The sequence below is a fragment of the Dryobates pubescens genome, chromosome 13, assembly GCF_014839835.1.
Source record: "Dryobates pubescens isolate bDryPub1 chromosome 13, bDryPub1.pri, whole genome shotgun sequence".
Classification (NCBI taxonomy): Eukaryota; Metazoa; Chordata; class Aves; order Piciformes; family Picidae; genus Dryobates; species Dryobates pubescens.
The window spans coordinates 8,211,094-8,234,003 of record NC_071624.1 but is presented as its reverse complement, the minus strand read 5'-3'; the positions used below and the strand labels follow the sequence as shown (position 1 = coordinate 8,234,003).

At 42.5% G+C, this 22,910-nt stretch overlaps 1 protein-coding gene across 2 annotated transcripts in view; it reads right to left on the bottom strand.

The window, feature by feature from the left end:
* Window positions 1-22,910, bottom strand: part of RYK (receptor like tyrosine kinase) — a 50,871-nt gene that overhangs the window by 9,317 nt on the left and 18,644 nt on the right. Inside the window, exons 6-10 of one of the 2 annotated variants that reach the window (XM_054166556.1) lie at window positions 22,690-22,834; window positions 18,783-18,883; window positions 16,330-16,464; window positions 14,725-14,811; window positions 760-829 (exon numbers count right to left, since the gene is read on the bottom strand). In XM_054166556.1, coding sequence (XP_054022531.1) covers window positions 760-829; window positions 14,725-14,811; window positions 16,330-16,464; window positions 18,783-18,883; window positions 22,690-22,834 — 538 coding nt within the window. The remainder of the gene's footprint in view (window positions 1-759; window positions 830-14,724; window positions 14,812-16,329; window positions 16,465-18,782; window positions 18,884-22,689; window positions 22,835-22,910) is intronic. The other variant, XM_054166557.1, reaches the window with a different exon arrangement.

Here is a 22,910-nt window from a genome sequence, read left to right as displayed (position 1 = left end):
GATCGTTGAGTCCAACCATAAATCTATCACTGCCAAGTCCACCACTAACCCACTGTAAAGGTCCCTTCCACCTGTCTTCACATCTCAGATAACCCCCACTGTGTATGGCCAGCAGGCTGAGGGAGGACTTTTGGACTTTTTAAAGAGTTTGACTTATAACAGGGAGGATAACAGCTGATTTTGAATGATGAAAAGGGGGCTGTTAATTTTGTTTCAATTTCACCTATGTTTCCCCAAGAACCTGCTCCTTCTCTTCATTTTAGACAAGGCCTTCACTGTAATAACTCTCAGAAAACCAGTTTTTAAACACGCTGCAGGAGGAAATTCTGCTTGAACTATTTTCATTTCCTTCATGTTACCATTAAGGACAAAAAAAGATCAGTCTAGGAACTTCACAATAACTGTAGGCTTCTTAATTACTGGCAAGGGTGCAGTTAAGAAGATATTTAGGCCAGTTTCAGCCTTAAAGCCAAGCTGCAAAACTATCACTAACTCAAGCTGTTTGGGGCATCAGTTTAAAAACTGTAAGCCCTGAGCCCCAAAAGCACACCACTAGCTAATGGGTAAATCCCATCAGCACTGTTAAAATGCCAAGCTCTTTGTGTCTTTAAAAAAAAACAACTAATAAAAAATTCAACCATACAAAATGCTGCTGAATTCTGAAAACATGTTTTCCTCCCCACCCAGGGAGCTTTAAGCACAAGTAATTTTAACTTCACACAGATACAGTTCTGCTTATAAATGCACAGCTGAGCTTACCTGTGATGAAGCCCTCTGAGTTTACAGCTTTCAGTCAGCATCATTGTCACCTGTACCTCTGAGGCTTGATCTAGTAAAAAAATAAAGAAATAAAAATTAAGGAACCACAGATATAACTTTGAAATAAATTAACATATTGGTTAACATTTGATCCAGATTTGCAGGTCAGCTGAGGTCATTTGGGCACAAACAGAACTTGTTTGCCTGCTTTTTTAAAATAGAATTAAAACCCCCCAGAGGAGCATGACAAGTTGTAGGGCATATTTCTGCTTAACCAAATGGGGTGAAGCCAAAAAAGGAAGTAAAACACACTCCAGGTGCTGACAGACTACTTTTGACACTTCCTGACAGCTTCTGGGCAGGCATGAACTGCCTGCACTAGGCAGTGCCAGTCACATCCTGCACACAAGGCTGGTGCTGCCGGAAGGGCAGCATGTTGTGTTTCCCAAAAGCACAGAAGTGGTCAGGGAACACATTTGCTGCTGCATTACCAATACAGGCTTCTGCACATTACTACTTATTGATGGAAACCATTTCATACTAGATTCACTCAGTCATTGCTGTCTTGCTCTCGCTAATCTTAGAAATGTTTGCAAAAAAATCCCAAACACCAGAACAAATCCCCCAAAATATAATTGCTGCCAGCTCCATTCAAGCACCTGTGATAACTCCAGTAACCCACAGCAACCAGAACATCTACCAAGCAGAAGTGTGTCCTGTAACCCCCTCCCCACAAATACTTTTGCATTTCTTTGGGTTTTTTTAACTCTCTGAGGGCAAGAAGCAACAGGGAAGAAGCTCAACACGATGTAGATCAGAGCTCACAATCACCACCCTCCTCACATGTGGGTGCATGTTCTATCCCCTCTTTGTACTAGAGTTAGTACAGGTGTGCCTAAGCAGCAAGCTAGCACAGAAGAGAGCCCAGTAAAAGGCCACTCAGCTTTCCTGGCTGCATTAGGATGAATTTTACGTCTTTACAGATGAGTCAAATCAACATGTCACTGCCCTGGGAGGAAAAATGGGAGGGAACTATTTTGCTTTTTTCCCTTCTTTGTGGTCTTACTTTCTTCCACATACCAGCTCTGATACTGAACTTAAACTCTGCTTTAGAGAACATGACTTTTGATGAAGTTAAGAGTGGTGAAAGTGGTCAGGTAATGAGCAAAAAGGCAGAAAAGGAAGTATGAAGCCCAGAGGCAAAATGTGTCCTTCCCCTCATGGCAGTGGCAAGCTAAATGGATAGGCTCTAACTATTAAACACAGAGATTTAGCTTTCCAGAACTGCTGGAAGTGGAGACAGCTTCAGGCACAACACAGCTCCTGCCTAAGAAGGGCTGGTCAAAAGAGAAACTGCCCAACTCAAGAACCTGTGAGCCACAAAATGCTGGCTGGATTGAGACGGTTCTCCTAAGTCAGGGAAAGGAATGCTATCCCTAAGGCAAACTGCTTCAAAGGCTGCTTCACCACCTCGGATCATTAAAGATATAGATACTACAAAAGGAGGAAGTCAGGAAAGGGAGGTTATCAGTGCAGATAAAGGGCCCAGCAAGAGGTACCTAACCCTGCCTACACTTGGAAACCCATAAGGCACATCCCTGCCTAGACTCTTTACAGGCTAGAAGAACCAAGACCACCAAAACACAGCACTCCAGACAAGTCCAAACACAGAGAGATGCCATCAGACAGTTATGGCTGCAGTAGATGATGGGATGCAGCACAACAGCACATTCCCATATATTTGATAACAAGGGTGTATAGGAGGAAGTTATGAACAGGCTCCTGCAGCGCTGAAGACATTTCAGTAGTGGCCAAGTAAAGCATCTATTTTGCACTCCAATACACAGAAGGCATGAGAAAGAGAAGGTCCTATGTACTGTGCAGAAAGCGAGACCTCGCCCTCTACAACTCCCTGAAAGAAGGTTGGAGCCAAGTAAGTGTTGGTTTCCTCTCCCAATAGGATAGGATGAGAGGAAATGGCCTCAAGTTGCACCAGGGGAAGTTTAGATTAGATCTCAGAAGAAACTTCTTCACTGAAAGGGTTCTCAAACTCTGGAATAGGCTATTCAGGGGGTTGGTTAAATCTCCCTCCTTGTAAGTGCTTAAAGGACAAAGAGATGTGGTGCTGAGGGACATGTTTCAGCCTTGGTAGAGTTAGAGAATGGTTGGAGTCGATGACCTTAAAGGTCTTTTCAAGCCAAAATGACATCTAAAACACTTGGGTGCTATTAATGCGCTATGTAGGAGAGACTTCAAGACGCTTGTAAACAAGTGAGAAAACATACTACATTAAAATGAAGTTCCATAGGCATGACTGGCTGAATCACTTAGGTGATATAAATGGCAAGCACTGAAAACAGAGGTGTAGAAGCATATTCAAGTTACAGGAATTCTCAGCATGTTGCTAGTACACAGCTTCAGCTTTAAATATATTACTAGAACTCAGAAGACCACACCTCTTCAACCAAGCATATGACGGAGGAAGGAGATTACTAGGTGTGAGTTTAAGATGATTAACTCACTCACACACCCTTTGGCCCTGTTTTTGCCTAACTGGTCTGCTCTTAATTATATGAGCCACCATGCAATAATTTGAAGCGCTGAATCAGTGGAGAGTATTCAACATAGGTTTGTACATCTACAGAACGAGTTCATCTGGTTCAGACAACACTCTTCTGCTGAAGCCTTTCCCTTTCCATCAGGCAGGGTGTTTTTCCACAGGTCCCTGTTAGGTTTCATTGCTTGCTTTCAGCTCAGAAACACCACGCTGTGGGCCATGAGCACCCAAAATGACAATTGACTCCCATTCAAGTATATACGGAAATCTCAAGCTTATCTTGCGAACCAGTCCCAGCATCCGTATTGTGTTTTCTTATCAATATTATTTCCTTGTTTTCTGTACAGGGGAAAAAAGAAGAAAAACTTAAACAACACCAACAAATTCAACACACTCAGAGCAAACAATAGGCAGCACAAGGCTAACCTTCCTCTAGCTTAAACTGGTGCCAACTCAGAACCACCACACAATTTGATTCTTGTGGGTTTGTGCTAGAGATAATGCAAAATAGAATATAAATCACCACTTCTCTGGGTGATTCCAGTTCCAAGGGGGTGAAAAAAAACCCAAACCAAAAATAATGCTACTGCCAACAATCCCCACTGCAACCAGACTGCCTTTTAAGGACATTTTATTCAGTTACATAACAGAAAGTGCATTTAAACAAACTGTCACATTTAGTAGATTTACGACCACTTTCAAGCGTCCAGCACACAAGTTTGCACGGATTAGGAAGGCAAGTTTGGTAGTAACACATTTTGTTGTAGAGGACCTAGTGAATCTGATCACCTGGCACTGAAAACCCTTAAAAGCAATCCAGAAAATCCACAGCATTTCTGGCTTTGATGTGAGAAGCAGGCAGTGCCAGAGCAAAGGCAGCAACAGCTGTGACCCAGCAATTCCAGTTTGCTAAAATGTTTTTCCAAGGACATACTAAGGTGACTCCTACAGACCTTCTTTTCCGGCCTGGACCAAAGTGTAATCCTGCACAGAAACCATGTATCAGATCTCTAGGTATTACATGTAAGCACACACACACAGAAGGGCATTTTATTTGCAGAACTGTTTGTGCAGCCACACAAAATGAGACCTGGGAAGCGATCTTGTCAAACACGCAAGAATGCCCACAGGCTTTTGTGGCTCATTTCTTCTGTACCAGATCCATGAAGTCATTTGATATGACCACTGCCACACATGCAGCTGAAGAGTGGGGGATGGAGGAAAAAGCCTCCTACAGAGTCAGAAACCTCGTAAATTAGAATAGCAACCTAAAAGCCACAACAGAGGAAGCTGTCACTTCCCACATTAAAATCTGTGCATCAGGAAACAGTCCTGAGCTTAAGGTGAACACTTCAGGGCAAGGGAACGACGGCTTGTTGCACAACTTCTTCAAAGCCCTAAAAAGGTTAAACTTCCCTCCAAGCCAGTCACACTCTATTTGTGATAAAAGAATACATCCATGCTCAACAATTCATGCATTGCTGCCATCAGGCAGGATCATGAGGTATAGCCAGGTTAGTGCTTCTGCACCCTTGAAGAGCATCATTTGTTTCCACAAAGCTATCACTCACCAATAGCTGAGCAGCTGAACAGCACAGACTTCAGGGCACATAAGTTAGAAAAAGATTTAATACTTAGGAGTAACTCTAGATATTCAGTTAGGACCAAAAAAGTCCAACTGTCAAAAAGTGCTTAAAACCAAGACTATTTATATATGGTATATACATGGCTTCCCAGTACCTGAAGAGGGCCTACAAGGAGGCTGAATGGGACTGTTTCCAAAGGCCTGTAGTGACAGGATGAGGGGCAGTGGCTTGAAATTAGAGGGGAGATTTAGGATGGACGTTAGGAGGAAGTTCTTTACCATGGTGGTGGTGGAACACTGGAACAGGTTGCCCAGGGAGGTAGCTGAAGTCCCATCCTCAGAGATTCTCAAGGCCAGGCTCAACATGGCTGAGGGCAGCCCGATCTAATGGAGGGCAACCTGATCTAATGGAGGATGTCCCTGCTCACTGCACAGGGGTTGGACTAGACGGCCTCTGGAGCTCCATTCCAACCTAAATCATTCAACAATACTATTTGAGATGGATGCAAATGCATTCCAGAGCTAGGAAGATGCTTTTAAAGCACTGCTTTTAACCTTACTGTGCCAAAAGCCTGGCTGTGAAAGTGTACCCCAAGGCACAGAGCAAGAACAAGCTAGGATTTCAAGCAGCTTTGATACGCCTACAAGTTTCTCTCATGGTATTAGGTTATTTGTATGTAGCAAGGCAGAACAGGGCTCCTGGCACTGCTATTTTTATATAAAGCTAATCTCCACACCATTCTGGCACCTGTGATACATGCTGAGGCCCTTCCTGGTTTATGAGGAGAAAGGGCACCTACTTCATTTTTACCAACTTCTCAAAGTTCATCTATAAAAACCTTTGTTCACCATGGCTCATGTGAATCACTGTTAACACTCACACGAGAAAACATCTCCATGCTGTTTAGTAATGACACCAACACTGCAGCAATTTGCTTGCTCTGAGACCGTGCACTCCTGACAACTGCAGAGCATCCTACTTTACGCTCAAACCGTAGCATATGGGAAGAGAGTCAATCCACACCTCAAATTACTTACTAAAGAAGAAAAGTAGCATTACCTGGATATTGCAGTGGGTTACACCATTAGTTGGATGGCTTTCAAGAACAACATTCTAAGTCAGACCTCCTAGAATCTTAAAACAGCAAAGCACAACATTACAACTTAGAGACTTTAGATTATCAGCATGGTCACTGAAATCTAAATCTGTTTCTTCAGGCAAAAGACAAAGCAGAGTCTTAAAAGAAATATAACCAAAGGTTTCAAAATTGAAAGAAGTAGTTCCAGAGACCTTTCATGGCCTACTCTGGACTGGAACAGACAACAATATCTTTCAGCATGCCTATCAGTAAGAGCTCCAGAAACACTACACCCAGGAAGTCTAGGGCTTCTGATAAATATTGCTGTCAGGAAACACATTTGAAAAAGAAGATTAAAACAAAACAAAAACAAAACAAAGTTTTACCTGAAGCTCTTCTCACCTTTGGACCATTTGTTCCAAAGTAAACTTCCTTCTCTTTCCTAGTGCAACCTAACATTCCCCAACAACAGGACACTTACACAAGTCATTTTCTATATGGCTACCTGTTTTCACAATGCTTGTATTACACTTACTATCTTTCACACTTGCAGTCTTTACCAAATATACTGTGACACACTCTACAAAATCAAGTCATTTGAGGGTGAAAAGCATACAGGCAGGCACAAGAGTCACAGACTGTGTCCATAGGAAGTGAGAGTATAGTACTAGAACTGCCTCAGGTAAGAAATGCCCCAGTATCAACACAGCCTTTTTAATTACAGCTGCTTTGGCAGAGCAATTACATCAAACATCTCCTAGGGCAGAACTCAATCCAGTTCAAAGACAATACATGCCTGAATACTGCTTAACCCTTCTATACAAGTCTGGATTTTTCCAAAGAAATTCAACACTCCAAGACTATGCTGAGTTCATGTCTGTTGTGCATGACATTTTTAATGCTGCTAGGAGACACTTTCAGACTTTCCCTTCAATAGAAGGGTGAATTGCTTCATGAATGCAAGTAGTCATGATCCAATCTGGTTTTTCAGAGGTAGAAGGAAAAGCAGACAAAAATGCTAACAGTTTAAAACTTCAAGAGGCCCTGATGATTAGTGGTAAGTTACCATGGAAGCCAGTAGCTCATCCAGTGGCTTTCTGCCAGCCACTGAATGAAAAACATCTTGCTTCTGTTTAGGTGTTCCAGTGCATGTTCAAGTCTAGCTAGCTACAGAGGCATTCAGTTAGAGGCACGGATGTGTGATAGCAGAGCCAATCTGCTGTACAAAGCAACCACACATTCTACAGAATTCAAATCTTCCACATGTTAACATGCACAGGACATACACAACTCAAAAGTGTTTACTACACAGGATGCTATTCTTAGCCCTGTAATAATGCCAACAGAGCAGCGTATCTCCTCCAACCTTAGTACCAAGGCTATTTATATTGAATAACAGAATGGCTTAGGTTGGAAGGGACCTCAGGGATCATCCACTCCAACCTCCCTGCCATGGCCAGTGGCACCTCTCAACTAGACCCAGCTCCTCAAGGCCTTCACAACCTGGTCTTGAACACCCCCCTCACAGAGGAGGCATCCACAACCTCCCTGGACAGCCTGTTCCAGAGTCTCACCATCCTTACACTGAAGAACTTCTTCCTAAGATCTAGTCTAAACCTACTCTCCCTCAACTTTAAACCATTCCCTCTTGTCCAATTGTTAGATGCCCTTATGAAAAGTCACACTCCAGCCTTCCTATAGGATTCCATCAGGTATTGGAATGTAGCTGTAAGGTCTTCCCAGAGTCTTCTCTTCTCCAGGCTGAACAATCCCAACACCCTCAGCCTATCCTCATAGCAGAGGTGTTCAATTCAAATACCTTCCTTTAGAAAGGCATTTAAGAATGTAACTCAGCCTAGAAGCAGTGTTTTGGTTTGGTGGGATTTTCTTGGGTTTTTTTGTTGCTGCTGCTTGTGTGGTTGGTTTGGTCTTACTTTGTGTTTTTTTTTTGTCATAGACTTTCTTCTATAGAAACAGGACCTTGTACTCTGGTTTTGGGAGGCTAAATAACAATTAACTTAAATACAGTACACTTAAGGCACAAACTTAAACTTTTATATATATTTATTTACCAAGGCAGCACTAGTAAGAATTGACTGCCCAGACACGTGAAGTCAATGCAATTTAAAAATGGCTGCTTGGGAACAACTGTGTATGCTCCATGTTGGGGTACAATATATGCCTAACATGAACAAGAAACTCTTCAACTTGGTTAACACAAGTCACCCAAGTATGCCTATTGCTGTCCCCTGCTTTGCATTGCTTATGTTCTCAGGATTTCTATTCCTACACCTCCTAACTCTGAGGATGTCCTATAGGGTCACCACCTTGCATTAGCCTAGGTTGTAAGGAGGCCAAAGCAGACAGAAGAATGAAGGCAGTAACAGATCTGCACACTATGGACAGTTAAGTTCCACTTGGTTTAACATACACCATTTAACATGTAATTTGTTTCCTCTTATCTGCAACTCAACACAAACTTGCCCTGCAAAGTGCATGTTTTGACTCCTACTAGAAAAGTCTTGTGTACTACTACAAATACTCCAAAGGCAGCTGCACTCTTGAGACACAGCAGATAAATTCATGGCAGCGTCCTTCTCTAAGGCTTCCATTACAGCATCATGATCCATACTGTTTACGTGGGTGCACTCTCCATCTTAGATAAACAATGAATTAACATTTTTAAAAGTACCCAAGAATGCTGAAAGAGTCCTTCAGTGACCTGTGATGATACAAACAAAATCAAAGCTTTGTTACAAAAATTATGAAGTCCTAAAGAGTTAAAGACTTTGTTTTCTAATGTTTTCATGGGTGGTTTCTTTTCAAACACTCCTTCCTTGTACATAAGAAAAATGTTAAGTGGTTAGAACATGAAAATGGAAACAGTTAGGTTATCTTGAACAGCACAATCAGTTGTTTTGAACAAAAATGTACCTTGGCCAGAAGGTACTAAATGAGTCAGGGCTCTGCATAACTCAGACTCGCTGTGTACGTTCCTGGAATAATACAATTCTGTTTGTTTTGCAAAGAGTTTTCTCCTTCACAGGAAAAGCACCATTAAACAGTATGTTCTTTAAATCAAAGCTGAAAATTATGAGTTTTCCTCCTCTTCTGATGTCAGGTGATCTAGAAGATTCACAAGAACGTCTCTTCAATGCCATATAAAGGCAGAAAAGATCTATTAATCATGGCATGAGATGCAATGCCAGCTTTGAGAAACATTTCCAAGTTGAGAGCAATTGGAAACCCGCTGTTGGAAAGGGAAGTCTAGTGTCACAACCTCATGAAGCAGTTCCACTGTAAAGCAAGAAACAAATGCCAGCTGAACCTGTCATCTTTCCAAAAAAGAACTTATTCAGGTTGTATGGATCCATGGATTCTAATATCCCAAATACAGCATAGATAACCTCCTTCCTACTGGGAATGAGACATCTTCACGAATGTCCGTTTAAAGAACGAACGAAGGTGAATTATCCACAGAAAAGTCTAATGTGAAAGAAGATAAAACTTTCATAACAACTAGCAAATAAACACCCAGTGATGTACACTGCAAAGACAAAGAAAACAACCAGATGTTCAACACGAAGGATTTACAGAAAGTAGGAACAAGTAACACACCCTGGGCAAAAGGTGTCATCTTTGTATTCCCAAAGTTATTAGAGCTCCCAGATAACTCTAATGTCTCTACTTCTGTTTTAAACTCTTCTCTTTAGCAGAGAGCACTGTCTCTAATGAAAAACTCAGGCACATCCAGACACTTGAAATCACTAGATGACACAGCATTAAAAAAAAAACATTATAAATCAAATTAATGAATTTCATGAACATGCAGGTAGAAGCTTTGTCACTACCTAGGGCATGTTACAACTTCTCTCTGGAGTGCACTACAGTTAGGTGAAAGAGAATCCTCTTCTAAGGGATGTGGAATTAACTTCTGGCACTCAAAGTTTGAAGGTAGAGTTCACCCCCATCTTTTACAAGCACTGAGATTTCAAGAGAATTGTCTCCAACTTCTCAGTCACATCAAGTAATCAATGAAGCAGTTGAAAGGTAATTTCAATGACTTGATGAATGGTTCAGATGAAAGACACCAGACAATACTCTGCAGTGCAGGAAAAACTAGTTAAATAATGCTAAACGAGTGAACTTCAATCTATTTGCCTCTTGCACTGATGTTGCTTTATTAGGATCAAACTTGGCCTTTGAAAGCCTGACCTAATAGGTCAATCCCAGCTTGAGAAAATAGAGACTACAATACATTCCTGGAAATCAGTTTCCCACTTTCTCAATGGTCTCTTCACTTGGTGAGTTTCTCATCTAGTGAGAGATGTCCCTGCCCATGGCAAGGGGGTTGGACTAGATGGTCTTTAAAGGTTCCTTCCAACCCTAATGATTAAAATTCTATGATTCTACCATGAAATTCTGCTTTGTGCACAAGTCTACTGACAATATTTACCACGTCCAGGTGCTCTGCTTTCAAAGGGTTTCTTCTATTGGCAATTCCAGATTTAAAGCCAGAGCAACTACCCTAAGGTCAAAACAGCCAATGTAATGTCTTAAGTGTTTCAGCTCTGGTGAGAAGAGAAAGATGATTTTTCTCTTAAGAAGGTTACTCTTCCTCACAGAACCTGCTAAAAGAGTTTCAGTTCACATTTTCCCAAAGATCTGAAACACCTCACCCCATGATCTTCTGTCATTCAGGGTACCACTAGACTTTCTTTTTTTTGGCAATTTCAGAATGCACCACTGGGAAAACCAAGACAATTCTGGAGCAGATTGTAGTTCTTTTGTTTGGATAACATCGCTACACAAAATACATTTGCCTTGTTTCTTCTCCATAATCCTCAGGCTCCTTTCTTGCCTTCAGCAACAAAGATCATAGAACGGTTCAGGCTGGAAGAGACATCTAAAGGACAGCTAGTCCAACCCCCTCTGCAGTAGCAGGGACATCCTCCACTAGATTAGGTTGCCCAGAGCCCCATTGAACTTCACCTTGAACATCTCCAGGGACAGGGCCACAATCACCTCCCTGGGCAACCTTTTCCAGTATTCCATCACCCTCACGGTAAAGAACTTGTTTCTAACATCCAATCTAAATCTGCTCTCCTCTAGTCTGAAGTCACTGCCCCTCATCCTAGCACCACAGACCTTTGTAAACAGTCCCTCCACAGCCTTCTTGTGGGCCCCTTTCAGATACCAGAAGGTTGCTATTAGGTCTCCCCAGACTTTCTAATCTCCAGGCTGAACAACTCCAGCTCCTTCAGCCTGTCTTCATAGCAGAGGTGCTCCAACCCCTATCAATTTCGTGGCCCTCCTCTGGACCTGCTCCATCAAGTCCACATCCTTCCTGTACAGAGGGCTCCAGAGTTGGACATGGTACTCCAGATGAAGTCTCACCAAAGCAGAGTAAAGTGGCAGAATCACCTCTCTCTATTTGCCACACTTCTTTTGATGCAGCCCAGAATGTGATTGGCCTTCTGGGCTGCAAGCACACACTGTATGCTCATGCCCAGCTTCTCCTGCAGGGAGGCTGTAGCCAGGCAGGGGCTGGTCTCTTCTCCCAGGCAACCAGCACAAGAACAAGAGGACACAGTCTCAAGCTGCACCAGGGGAGGTTCAGACTGGATGTTAGGATGAAATTCTTCACTGAGAGAGTGATTGCCCATTGGGAGGTGGTGGAGTCACCATCATTGGAGGTGTTTAGGAGGAGACTTGGTAGGGTGCTTGGTTTAGTTGATTAGGTGGTGTTGGATGATGGGTGATGCACGATGATCTTGAAGGTCTCTTCCAACCTGGTTTATTCTATTCCATAATAGCTCTCATACTCATCGTGCTTCTGTGGTCCTGCCCTACTCCTGTGTTTGTGCCAAAACAGTGTATGTGTGTGGTTACAGAATGAACAAGATCAAGCAGAAAGTCTGGTGAAGAGAGAATTTTTGCAGTTTTGTTTTTTTTGGTGGGGGGTTTAACCCAAGCAGATCAAATTCCCTACCTATTACATGACCCAGCTGTACACACAGCTATGACAGCCAGGGTAGGAAGACGAAGCACTGCAAATGAAGCACTGCAAGGACAAATAGGGATGTTTATACTTATTTTCCTAGCAACGTTCTGCTGGCCAAACCAGTGTTACTTCACAGGCTAGTATCAGCAAAATCTATTATAAACATCATCCATATAGATCCTTTTTGAAGCTGAGAAGCTCTCCACAGACAATAATTATGTGAATATCATTACTCCCTTAGGGCCATGCTCCAGCTCACCACAGCCAGCAAATATTTCCATGTAAAGGGAAGGGCTAGAGGAATCAAGATGCACACCATGTCAAAGATACAAGCCATTGTGAGGGAGAAATGCAGCTCCTAGAGTTGACTGGAAGCCTCGTTTTGGTAAAGCTTAGATAAGTGGTGATGGGAGGCTCCTAAAATAAGATCTGTTCTAATACATGTCATCTTGTCAGTGCTATAAAAAGCAAGCAGACTTGAAAAGTGCTGTGCAGCTGTCAAACTGCCCTCTCTCAACAATTTTGAGGCTCACAAGAGCTGTAGCATTTGTTGACTCTGAATCAGGGCAGAGAACCACCAAGTAATGCAGCAAAGGAGACCATAGATAAAGATAACATTGGTGAGTGATACACTACCTAACTGGTGATGCCTGCCTCAAACACAGAGGAGCACCAGGCTCACAGGATATGGGATAAGTCTTTTGGAAACTGTGTCAAGTAAAAGCAAAACAACAGTCAATTGTTTGGCAGGGAGGAGCAACAGAAGGAGACAGATTTCAGGAAAATCCACCAAAACACTAGAATGAAATACACTTTTGTTGTTAAATAAAAGTTACATAGAACATTCCTTTACTTCTTTTTAAAAGTGACTGCAAGAAAAGACTTGCCTTTAAGAGTTGTCTTATATGCTTTTGTTAAGGCTATGACAACTTCAGCAGGCACAGCTCCAGCTGTCACCATCATGCTAAGTGCTAGCTACCAACATATTCCAAAGGGGCAACATACCTCTTTTGAGAAGTCCTCTCTGCCTCAACAGGGAGGAAAAGTGCTACAGAATGAAAGTCTACTGCCTCAGAGGCACTCCTGAAAAAATAATGGAAGCATCTTGTGACTACAAGAGTAAGAGGGACTACTGCCCCTCTGAACCTGGGAATGTCCATGTGGACATTTAAGGGAAAAGAGCAGGAAAAGTGAGAGCAGCAAAGTTTTGCTGTTCACCCCCGAGTCCCATCAGCTGCAACACAAACAGTTGGTCCAGGGCACAGTTATGGCTCTGATGGCCGATTCAATGCTCAGGCAGATTTACCCACAGATTCCCTTCCTGTTGCTCACAAAGCAATTGGTACCATCCTACCTTACAGTTCAGCCACACCAAGATGTTGAAGAGGGAAGGATTTTTTTAGAGGAAAGGAGGCTAATTTCACATTGCTTATGTTGACCACTCACAGCTGGTACTCTTACCAAGACAAGCACAGAGGAAGGAATATACATAAAATGATTTTCATATGCACTTACCTTGGTTTTTAAGTCTACCTATCACAATTTAAATCACTTCAACAACGTGCTTACTGGGATCTTACAAATGTCTATAAATATCTGAGGAATGGGTGTCAAGATGAAGGTGCCAGTCTCTCTTTGGTGGTGCCCAGTGACAGGACAGGGAACAAGAAGTCTAAACTAGAACATGGAAATTCCACCTCAACACATGTTCATACAAGGTTTATAAGCTGCACTGCAATTGCCTTTTCTAGCAATTTTTATAGGAAAAGGCTGGATGGAATGAACAATGACATGTTAGGGGGGAAAAAATAAAAACACACTTTTACTTAGAATCATAGAATGGCTTAGGTTGAAAAGGACCTTAGAGATCATAGAATCATGGAATTAACCAGGTTGGAAAAGACCTCAGAGATCATCAAGTCCAACCTATTACCTAACACTTCATGACTAACTAAACCATGGCTTCAAGTGCCATGTCCAAGCCCTCTTTGAACACCTCCAGGGACGGTGACTCCACCACCTCCCTGGGCAGCCCATTCCAATGGCCAATCACTCTTTCCATGAAGAAAGATCATCTACTTCAACCTCCCTGCCATGAGCAGGGACACCTCTCAACTAGACTCAGTTGTTCAAGGCCTCATCCAACCTGGCCTTGAACACCCCTGGGGAGAAAGCATCCACAACCTCCCTGGGCAGCCTATTCAAGTCTCACCACCCTCATACTCTCCCTCAGCTTAAAACCATTCCCCCTTGTCCTGTCCCTGGACACCCTTATGGAAAGTCCCTTTCCAACCTTCCTGTAGAATTCTTCAGGCATTAGAAGACAGCTATAAAGTCTTATCTTCTCCAGGTTGAACACCCCAGCTCCCTCAGCCTATCCTCACAGCAGAGGTGCTCCTACCCTTGGGTCATATTTGTGGCCCTCCTCTGGACTCACCCCAACAGCGGTGTCTCCTTCTTATGATGCACACACCAGGATTGGATGCAGTACTTGAGGTGGGGTCTTATAAGCCAAACTATTCAAGATGCAATAACTGAAGGCACTGGTGGAAAATACACACTTTTCTTCCATATAAGATCCCCATTTTCTCGGGCTGAGAGCAGCATTCAAGTTGCCTTTGCTTTCCAAACATTAGCCATTTGCTTATAGCAGGTAGGAGGGATTTATTTTTCCAGACAGCTTTGACACACTCAGCATTCCAACAAGTGGACACAAAGCCACTCCTTTCTGTGAACATACCTTTAACAGTTTTGACAAACACTTGTTTCTCTTTACTGGGGTCTTTCTCTTCTATCAGAATCCCATGGAAAATGCGCCCAAACGTGCCTGTGAAAGGAACACACAATCAGTATTATGTGGCTGAAGTACACTGGTATCATTAAGAGAACTTAGTATCTACTAAGAAAACACTACCTTCAAAGGTATCAGCCATGCAGAAAGTTAGGAAGAACAGCAGTTAAAGCATAAGGCCTAAACGCCCCATCAAGTCAACAACACAGAACACCAGCCCCCCTCCAGCATGAGGTGGATTCAGAACCATATGTAGTAAATGCTGGAAGTTTTAGACAACTAAAACATACAGGCACAAGCATGAGAGTGAACTAATGACAGCAACATCAACTGAGTACGGGTTTGCTTGTGGTGGGTCAGTCTCTTTCAGCCACCTGCACTAACAACTCCAGCTCCGTCTCTTTCTCATCCAAGCAATCTGGAATTCTCCAGTCAAAATATTTCTCACAAAGATGAATTTCTGTATGCTAGGCCTCTGACTACTTAGATTTTTGACAGACTCAGATGTTGGAGGTCAAAACCCAAGATCCCAGTATTAACTGGGTCCACATGGCACTTTCCAACTGTTGAAGCCACATCTAGCAGAGGAGTGCAGCTCTGTCACTTGGTGCTAAACATCTGAAGTGTAGCTGGGACAGAGTCACTTCTAGACACTTAACATCACAGCTACAGGCAAAAGACAGCACAGAGGAACACACAATATGCTCCTAACACAAAGGAAGCTTTTTGTAGACCAGACACTGGAGTGGAGCACAAAGCCATCTCCTTGGACACTTAGCAGAACACATTAAGTGGGGAGTGTTAGCATTTGCAGAGTGTAATGCAAAGCATTTCACAGTTCTGCCTCCAAAGGATGAGTGTCTCAGATCTCTAGCTTTGGAGAGGTTTTCTCATGATGCTCAGGGAACACATACTTGAAGTTGCAGCAGCAAAGATTAATGATAAAACCCCCAAAATAGTTAAGCTTATTTCCCAAATTCAGTATCAACAAGAACCAATTAACACTGTATGAAAGCTTCCAAAATAAGCATTAAACAGGACAAAGGAACCCCAAATTCTCTGAATTTTGCATACCAGAGCAAACATTGCATCTGCTAATTAGATTTCCAAATCAGAAGCTAGCATGTTTCAGAGGACCAGGTTAGACAATTGAGGTTTTTTGTGGGCTTTTTGCTGTGATTTTTTTGTTGTTGTTAAGAGCAGCTCTCCTCCAGTAACCTCAGTTACTTTGCCACTTCCAGTCCCAACTGATTATTAGCTCATTGCTAAGCCATCTAACCCTTTCCTTTATTGAAAGGATTAGTCTAAGACAGACAAGCTAAATGATGTCCCAAGCACAGTCACTCTCCCATTCTAATGAATTGTGGAAAGTGCTTTCCCTACACCACCATCCCCATACACACCCCAAATGCAAACATCATTCATTATTCTCCTCCACCAAACGCTGTGAATAGGAGAAACATCATCCATGGTTAATTGCAGAAAAATCCAGCTAGAAATCAAGAAATAGACACACAATGTTGTAGCCAGCAAGGGTCTGAGTCCCATAAATACCTTCTTGGAGCACATCTTTTAGAGTTATCCTCTCTCTGGAGATGGCTATGTCCTTGACTTTAGCTTTTGCTTCCATCAGAGTGACGCTTTTAAGATCATTCTTCTCTATCCGTAACGTGGGATAACCTGAGGAGCCAGCAGAGCCAAACAAACCAATATAAATACCCTTATAATAAGAACACAAGCACATTGCTTCACCTCAGCACCACCTACAGGTACAAAAACTGGTGACAGCATGTACTTGAAAAATCAGGTCTTCATCTTTAAAGAACTATAGTACTGAACAACAAACGACACAAGAGAAGTCACGTGAATAAAATAATGTGCAGGGGAAACAATAATCAAAGCATCCCAGAGGAACAAAGAGATTGAGTCTCACTGTGAACATCACTAATCCAAACTCCTCACATGCATGACCCTACATTTCCCTGACAACAAGGAAATAGAGAGCACAGGCAGAGGTTGTCAGAACCCATGCTGGAGTGAGAAAGATGCCTTACCCCAGCAGAAAACAATCAAAACTACCAGTGCCCTCTTCTGGCACTTCCAGACATCTCAATGCTCAAAACAACTGCAATCAGAAAGGACTGAGTGTTTTTATCCAAGTTCATGAATTTGTGGATTTTTAATCTTGAGAACCACTTTGACAATTATTTTTAATTTAAAAATAACTGAAAAGAGTTAATATGACTGTGGGAGCATTAAGAATGTTCTGTTTATTGTGTGCATGCAACCATTTTTCTTCCATGTTCACTGTTTCCTATGCTACCAGGGATGTTCTAAAGTGGGTAAGAGATTCTGAAACAAGGAGGACTGGCCACAGCAACCACATGCCATTTTGGCAGGCTCAGTAATGAGTTTCCAGGGATCATATTCAAATTAACCAGTGCCACTTAGAGGGCCAACCTAAAAACCTGAGATTGCCAGGACATCAACAGCACATTATCTGGGATGAGAGATGGAAAAATAAGAAGGTTGAGGAGTGACTCTGGGTAGCAAGAAGCAAAACTAGCTCAGGAGTCAGCTGCATGCTGAGCTCTCTCCCAAATGTTGTGGAAAGGAATTTTTTTAATGTATTCATTAATTTTAATATTAATGCTTATACTAAAGGAATTTTCAAGCAGGTCTTTGCAAGACAGTGATGAACTCAGACGACAAGAGATCCTCTGTTGGCTTTTTGGCTTTTTTTTCCCCCCAGAGAAATACAGTAGAACTTAGAATCACAGACTCAAAATCATTTCACTTGGAAAAGACCTTTAAGATCATTGAGTCTAACCATTATCCAATACTATCAAGTCTGGTGTTAAACCATGGCCCTCAGCAGCACATCTCTACATCCTCTAAACACCTTCAGGAATGGGGATTCAATCAGGCTGCCTGGGCAGCCTGTTCCAGGGGAGAACCCTTTCACTGAAGAATATTCTTCTAATATCCAACCTAAACCTCCTCTGGGGCAAGGAGGCTGTTTCCTCTCATCCTATCACTTGGTAGCAGGGGGAAGAGACCAACACCCACCTTGTTCCAATCTCCTTTCAGATAGTTGTAGAAAGAAGAAAGCCAAAATTTTCCCCAAAGTTACAGTTCAGTCTTAGATGAACACATGCTTCCACATGGGAGGAGGGAAAAAGGAAAAGGCAGTAGTACACTGAACAGTAACATTTCTGCAGTGCTCCTTCATGAACTGGGATGCTCAGTAGCACTACTAAGTCTTTTCCAACCTAAATGATTCTATGTTTTATGGAGCATTATGGAAGAGGAGAAAATAAATTGACAGGAGATGAAAACAGGTTAGGAAAAGGTTAGGAGTGTCAGAGCACTATTTCAGCTTGGCAGTTTCCTGGAGTGCTTGAACTGCTAAATGGGGCTTACAAGAAGACTGAAGAGGTACTGTTTACAAAGGCCTGCAGTGATAGGATGAGGGATAATGGTTTGAAATTAGGGAAGAGGAGATTTAGACTGGACTTTAGGAACAAGTCTTTTACCATGAGGGTAGTGGAACACTGGAACAGGTTGCCCAGGGAGGTAGTTGAGGTCCCATCCTTGGAGATATTCAAGGTCAGGCTCAACAATGCTCTGAGCAACCTGATCTAGTGGAGGATGTCCCCCTTACTGCAGGGGGGTTAGACTAGATGACCTCCAAAGGTCCCTGACAACTTAGTGCATGCTATGATGTCAATGCATTATGCAGTTATCTTCCCAGTGCTAAGAAAAAATATGCTTCACAGACCAGGAAAAACAGTAGCATGCTCATATGACAACTCCTGGACCCCAGTACCTAAGGAGGTCTCAGTCTTGTCTATGGCATGGCTGGACAGAACCACACACATATCAGAGCCAGGAGATTATTTGTGCTCTTCTACTTCACACTGAGTTGGTATAAACTCTATCACCAAACACTCCATCTGTGTCCAAGAAGGTCTGTTGCAAGGGTCTGTAATTAGATTAACACTTACTGGTTACTGGCGTTGCATTGTTTGGTGTGTCAGCTCTCAAGTACTGTGTTGTCTGTGTGGAAGGCTGGGATAAACCTTGTGAGCTACTGCTGTCACTAATGCTGTTTTAAAACAAAAAAGGACATAAACATGACTGCTCACCACTGCAATACATTCAAAATTAACTTACCAAAGCTAAGCCTGGCAGATTTTCCAGGTTAGACTTTGAAAGAATGGCATTTTTAAAGTCTCACGCATCAAACTATTTCAGGTAACTCAAAAATCTTAGTACTTCTGTCCTTTAAGAGTGATCAACTTCCTCCTACTTGTTTTGCAGAATCTGCTCTATTTTCCAGTTCTTTTTCCCCACTTTTGAAAAACCAAGGTTACAAAACATTTATTGCAAGAACCACCTTGTGGTACCAGAAACACCATGGCTATTATATTCCACAGAAAGCACGTGTGCATTTGTTCCATGGTACCAGCACCCCCTGAGAATCCCCAATGAGTATGTGGGTTTGAAAACAGAAGCCTGGCCCAAACAGAGAGGCACTCCTAACACTCTGCAAAGCTTAACTTAGCATTTTCAGCTGAAGCGATCTCTTCTTGCTTGCTCTGGCCATGCAAGCTGCTAGCTCATTCTGCTGCCTGTTCCTGTACTACAGCACATGGAAAAGATACTGCCTAGTTAAGTGTAGCAAACTGTTGTTTGCCCTATACCAGCTTCATCTCTTTTATAGGCCAAACTGCCCAGCGTTACTTGGTCAACCCTCTCGCTAAGGATATTTGTTGCCTCTTTCAGAAGCAGCTAAAACGTACTCTGACATCTTCTTTGGGTAGAAGCTGCGTGTAGTATTCAAGAGCCAAGCAAATGACAGACTAAATCACAGCAGGATGGCTTTCTCTCCTACAAAAAGCTGTAGCTATAATAGCCTAAGAAGAGTTGAGAAAGTTACAGGCAAAGGCAGTACCTCTTACTAGCTCAGGTGGCAGAGCCAGAAGAAGCTTTTTTGATCTCCCTCCCAAACACGCACACAAGCATCCCCTCCTTTTATGAAACTTAAAATCTTCTCCACTTCAGCTGGCTGTAGTGGGAGAGCAAAGAAGATACTATTTTTGGCTACAACCCTCTGCATTACCAAATAATCAACATGCCATTTGCTTCTTGGGCTGCTGTTGAGCCCTGACCAAGCAGCACTAGCCATTCTCGTACGATTTTTATAGACACGTTTGGTGATGCTCTCAAGGACCACTGTTGGCTTTAAAGCAAGGCTTCCTCTAAAAATCCAGGAAGTCAATGCTTCCCCATTAGACTGGAATCACAGATACACCTGCTGAAGCTTTCCTTTCAAACAAAACCTACTAATTCTCACAAGACAAGCATCAGGCTTAGCAATTTACAGCTGGCCTTAATCTCTCTTGGGAAGCATTTTTAAATGATTCCCACATTCACTATCTTTCAGTTGTAGGGTTCTAGTGTAGATTTTAAAAGAAGGTTAAAAGCCACAACTGGTGGTCTAGCTATTCCACTTTTTTCTTTACAGTTGTTGTATTTATTTTCTCTGATGCTGGCAACTGATTACTGTTTATTTCAACTGCTCACATTATTGCATCTACAAGCTGATTCCACACAATGTACCCTCCAGCAAGCTGCCCAAAGTGTCCTAGCATGGTCACTGCACCGAACATTGATGCACAACTCGCATTTTGCTTTCCTGCTATGGCTGGAAACTTCTTTTGTAACTTGATCACTTATTAGCCCTGCAGATTTCTTTGGCTGGCTTCCTGCTGCAGGCAAGTTTGAAAAAGAAGTTAGTCTCTTATGCTCAGTGCAAGTTTGAAAAACTACCTTTTTTGCTGGCTTTACACTGGTTTTTAGGTTTACCTTGCTCATGTTTATGAGCTCTCTGAGTTTTCTCACTTGTATACCATGTCAGCTTTGCAAAGGAGATCTTCTTGCTTTTAATAACCTCCATTATCCTGCTGTTAAACGATGCCAATTTTCTTTGGCACTCTTTCAAGTGCCTTCTATAGAAAGTATGCAACCATTTGCTCTGAGTTTTTGATACGAAGATCTTAAAGAGCCTATGTGCAGCCCTGTAAACTCAGCTGCCTGGATTTAGCTTCCATTTAAGAGCTGCCCTCCTTTTTATTTAGTTCTGGTTTGGGGGGGGGGTGGGAGGGTGTTTGTTTGTTTGGGTTTTTTTGCTGTTGGTTTGGGGTTTTTAATTAAGCACAAGAGCAGTGGTGGTTTTCAGTCTGTTCTCCAGGAAGACATGAACCCTAACAATGTTATCATCTTCACTGGAGAACACCTTTGCAGGAACATTTTGGGTTTGTTATTCAAAACCAAATCAAAAGCTGTTTCTTCTCTCAGGAGTTTCTTCGCTAGTTGCTGCATCAAGCAGCCAGTGCTCATTGTAATGCCAGTGCATAACACCAATGTTAAATCACAGCACTGAACAGCAGTTCGAGCAAGCACTGAAATATCATCTTGCAATCTCTTTGCAGGCTCCTATGTATGCTGTCCATTCTCAAAACCAAACTCCACAGATCCCAGTTCTCAGTCACATGTTGCCATTGCTACACTTTTACCACAACAGTAGTGGACCACAGCTTTTACGCAACAGCCCAGTCAGGGTTTGGTCAGCACTTCTGTGATTAAAAAACAAGTCACCACACAGGTCCCTGAACAACTAAACCCCACTACCTTCACAAGCTCTCCAGAATTTTTCAGAAGGCCATATGCTGATTTACAGCACATTCTTTAATAGCTACAAACCACAGAGTATTAATATTAGATTGACTTTTAGCATGTGTGTCCACAGAAATCAAGCACCATGGAGTGGATGAAAGGACATTTAGCATGCTGCTAGATGGCCTCTCAAACCCTCACAGATGACACTAAGAGCACATTCTATAAACATAATGGTTTCCCTTTGGAATTAAGGCAAGTTGCACATCCTTTAACAGCAGCTATTGATTGAAAGACAAATAAGCACAAATAACTTGAGGAAAGCTGACAAATCATTTGGTTAGTCAGATCTCAAGAAACCATTACTATTTACTACACTGACACCCTCTGAAAACAAATGGTCTGGGAACACCAGGGGAGCACATAGCAGAAAGAAAAAGGAGTGGAGAGGAAAATGAAAAGGCAGAACTATGCTGAGGGGCTGCAGGTAGGTACAGAAACAATTCAAGATATCCTTTCAGCATGGGTGACCCACGGGCATGACTGTTTTCCAAAGTATTCCATTTCAAAACTGGCTGCTTCTGAACAGTTGCATCTGATGCAACTGTACAGCCTCAGTCCACCTGCTTTTTCAGCCTCCCTTCCGCCTCTGCCTTTAATCCCCACCCAGCTGACCATACTGCCCTTGGGTTTGCATTCCAAGTCCTTTTTGCACACATGTGCCAATTTGATTTTTCTGGATTGAAAACACATCTGGGAGAGAGCCACACTTTCAGCTTTATATCAGCTGTAATCCCCAGACTTCACCCTAAAGCCAAAGTGCATACCAGTAAATCAATCAAAACAGAGAAAAGTGACATTCAATCCCCTGTAGATGTTGTTAAGAAACCCAAGTATTTTCAGTGCACCCAGGTATCTCTCACATTTTCCTTCAATCCTGACAACTGCTGTACATCCAGTCCTGTCCACAGTTCCCCACTGTATCTCCTCCACACAACTATTCTGACAAAAGCCCAGTCACAATCCTCCCACCCCATAAACAGTAGAGCACCTGCAACTGATGCCTTTCTGCAGTGTAGCAGCTCCCACAACTCTACACAGGAAATAAATTGCTACAGCTTGACATCAAGAACAGCAATGGCAAGCTACTAGAGTGCTCATTTTGAGATCAGAACTCCCACAAATGTGAGCAAATGCACCCCACAAATGCACTTGAAAAGCTTACACACATACCTGTCATCCAGCTCTATCCTCTTCATGCTGTGTAGATGCAAGACAGCCAGTATTATTGCTACCAGGAATATGACAGCACAGCACACCCCCACGCTGATGTAGAACACGCGGGTAGAAGTGGTGGGAGCTGCATTTACAGGATCAACTGAAACAGCAAGGGGAAAAGTTAATGAACCTTTCTCAAAAGGGAAAAAAATTAAAAACAACCCCCAAACAAAAAA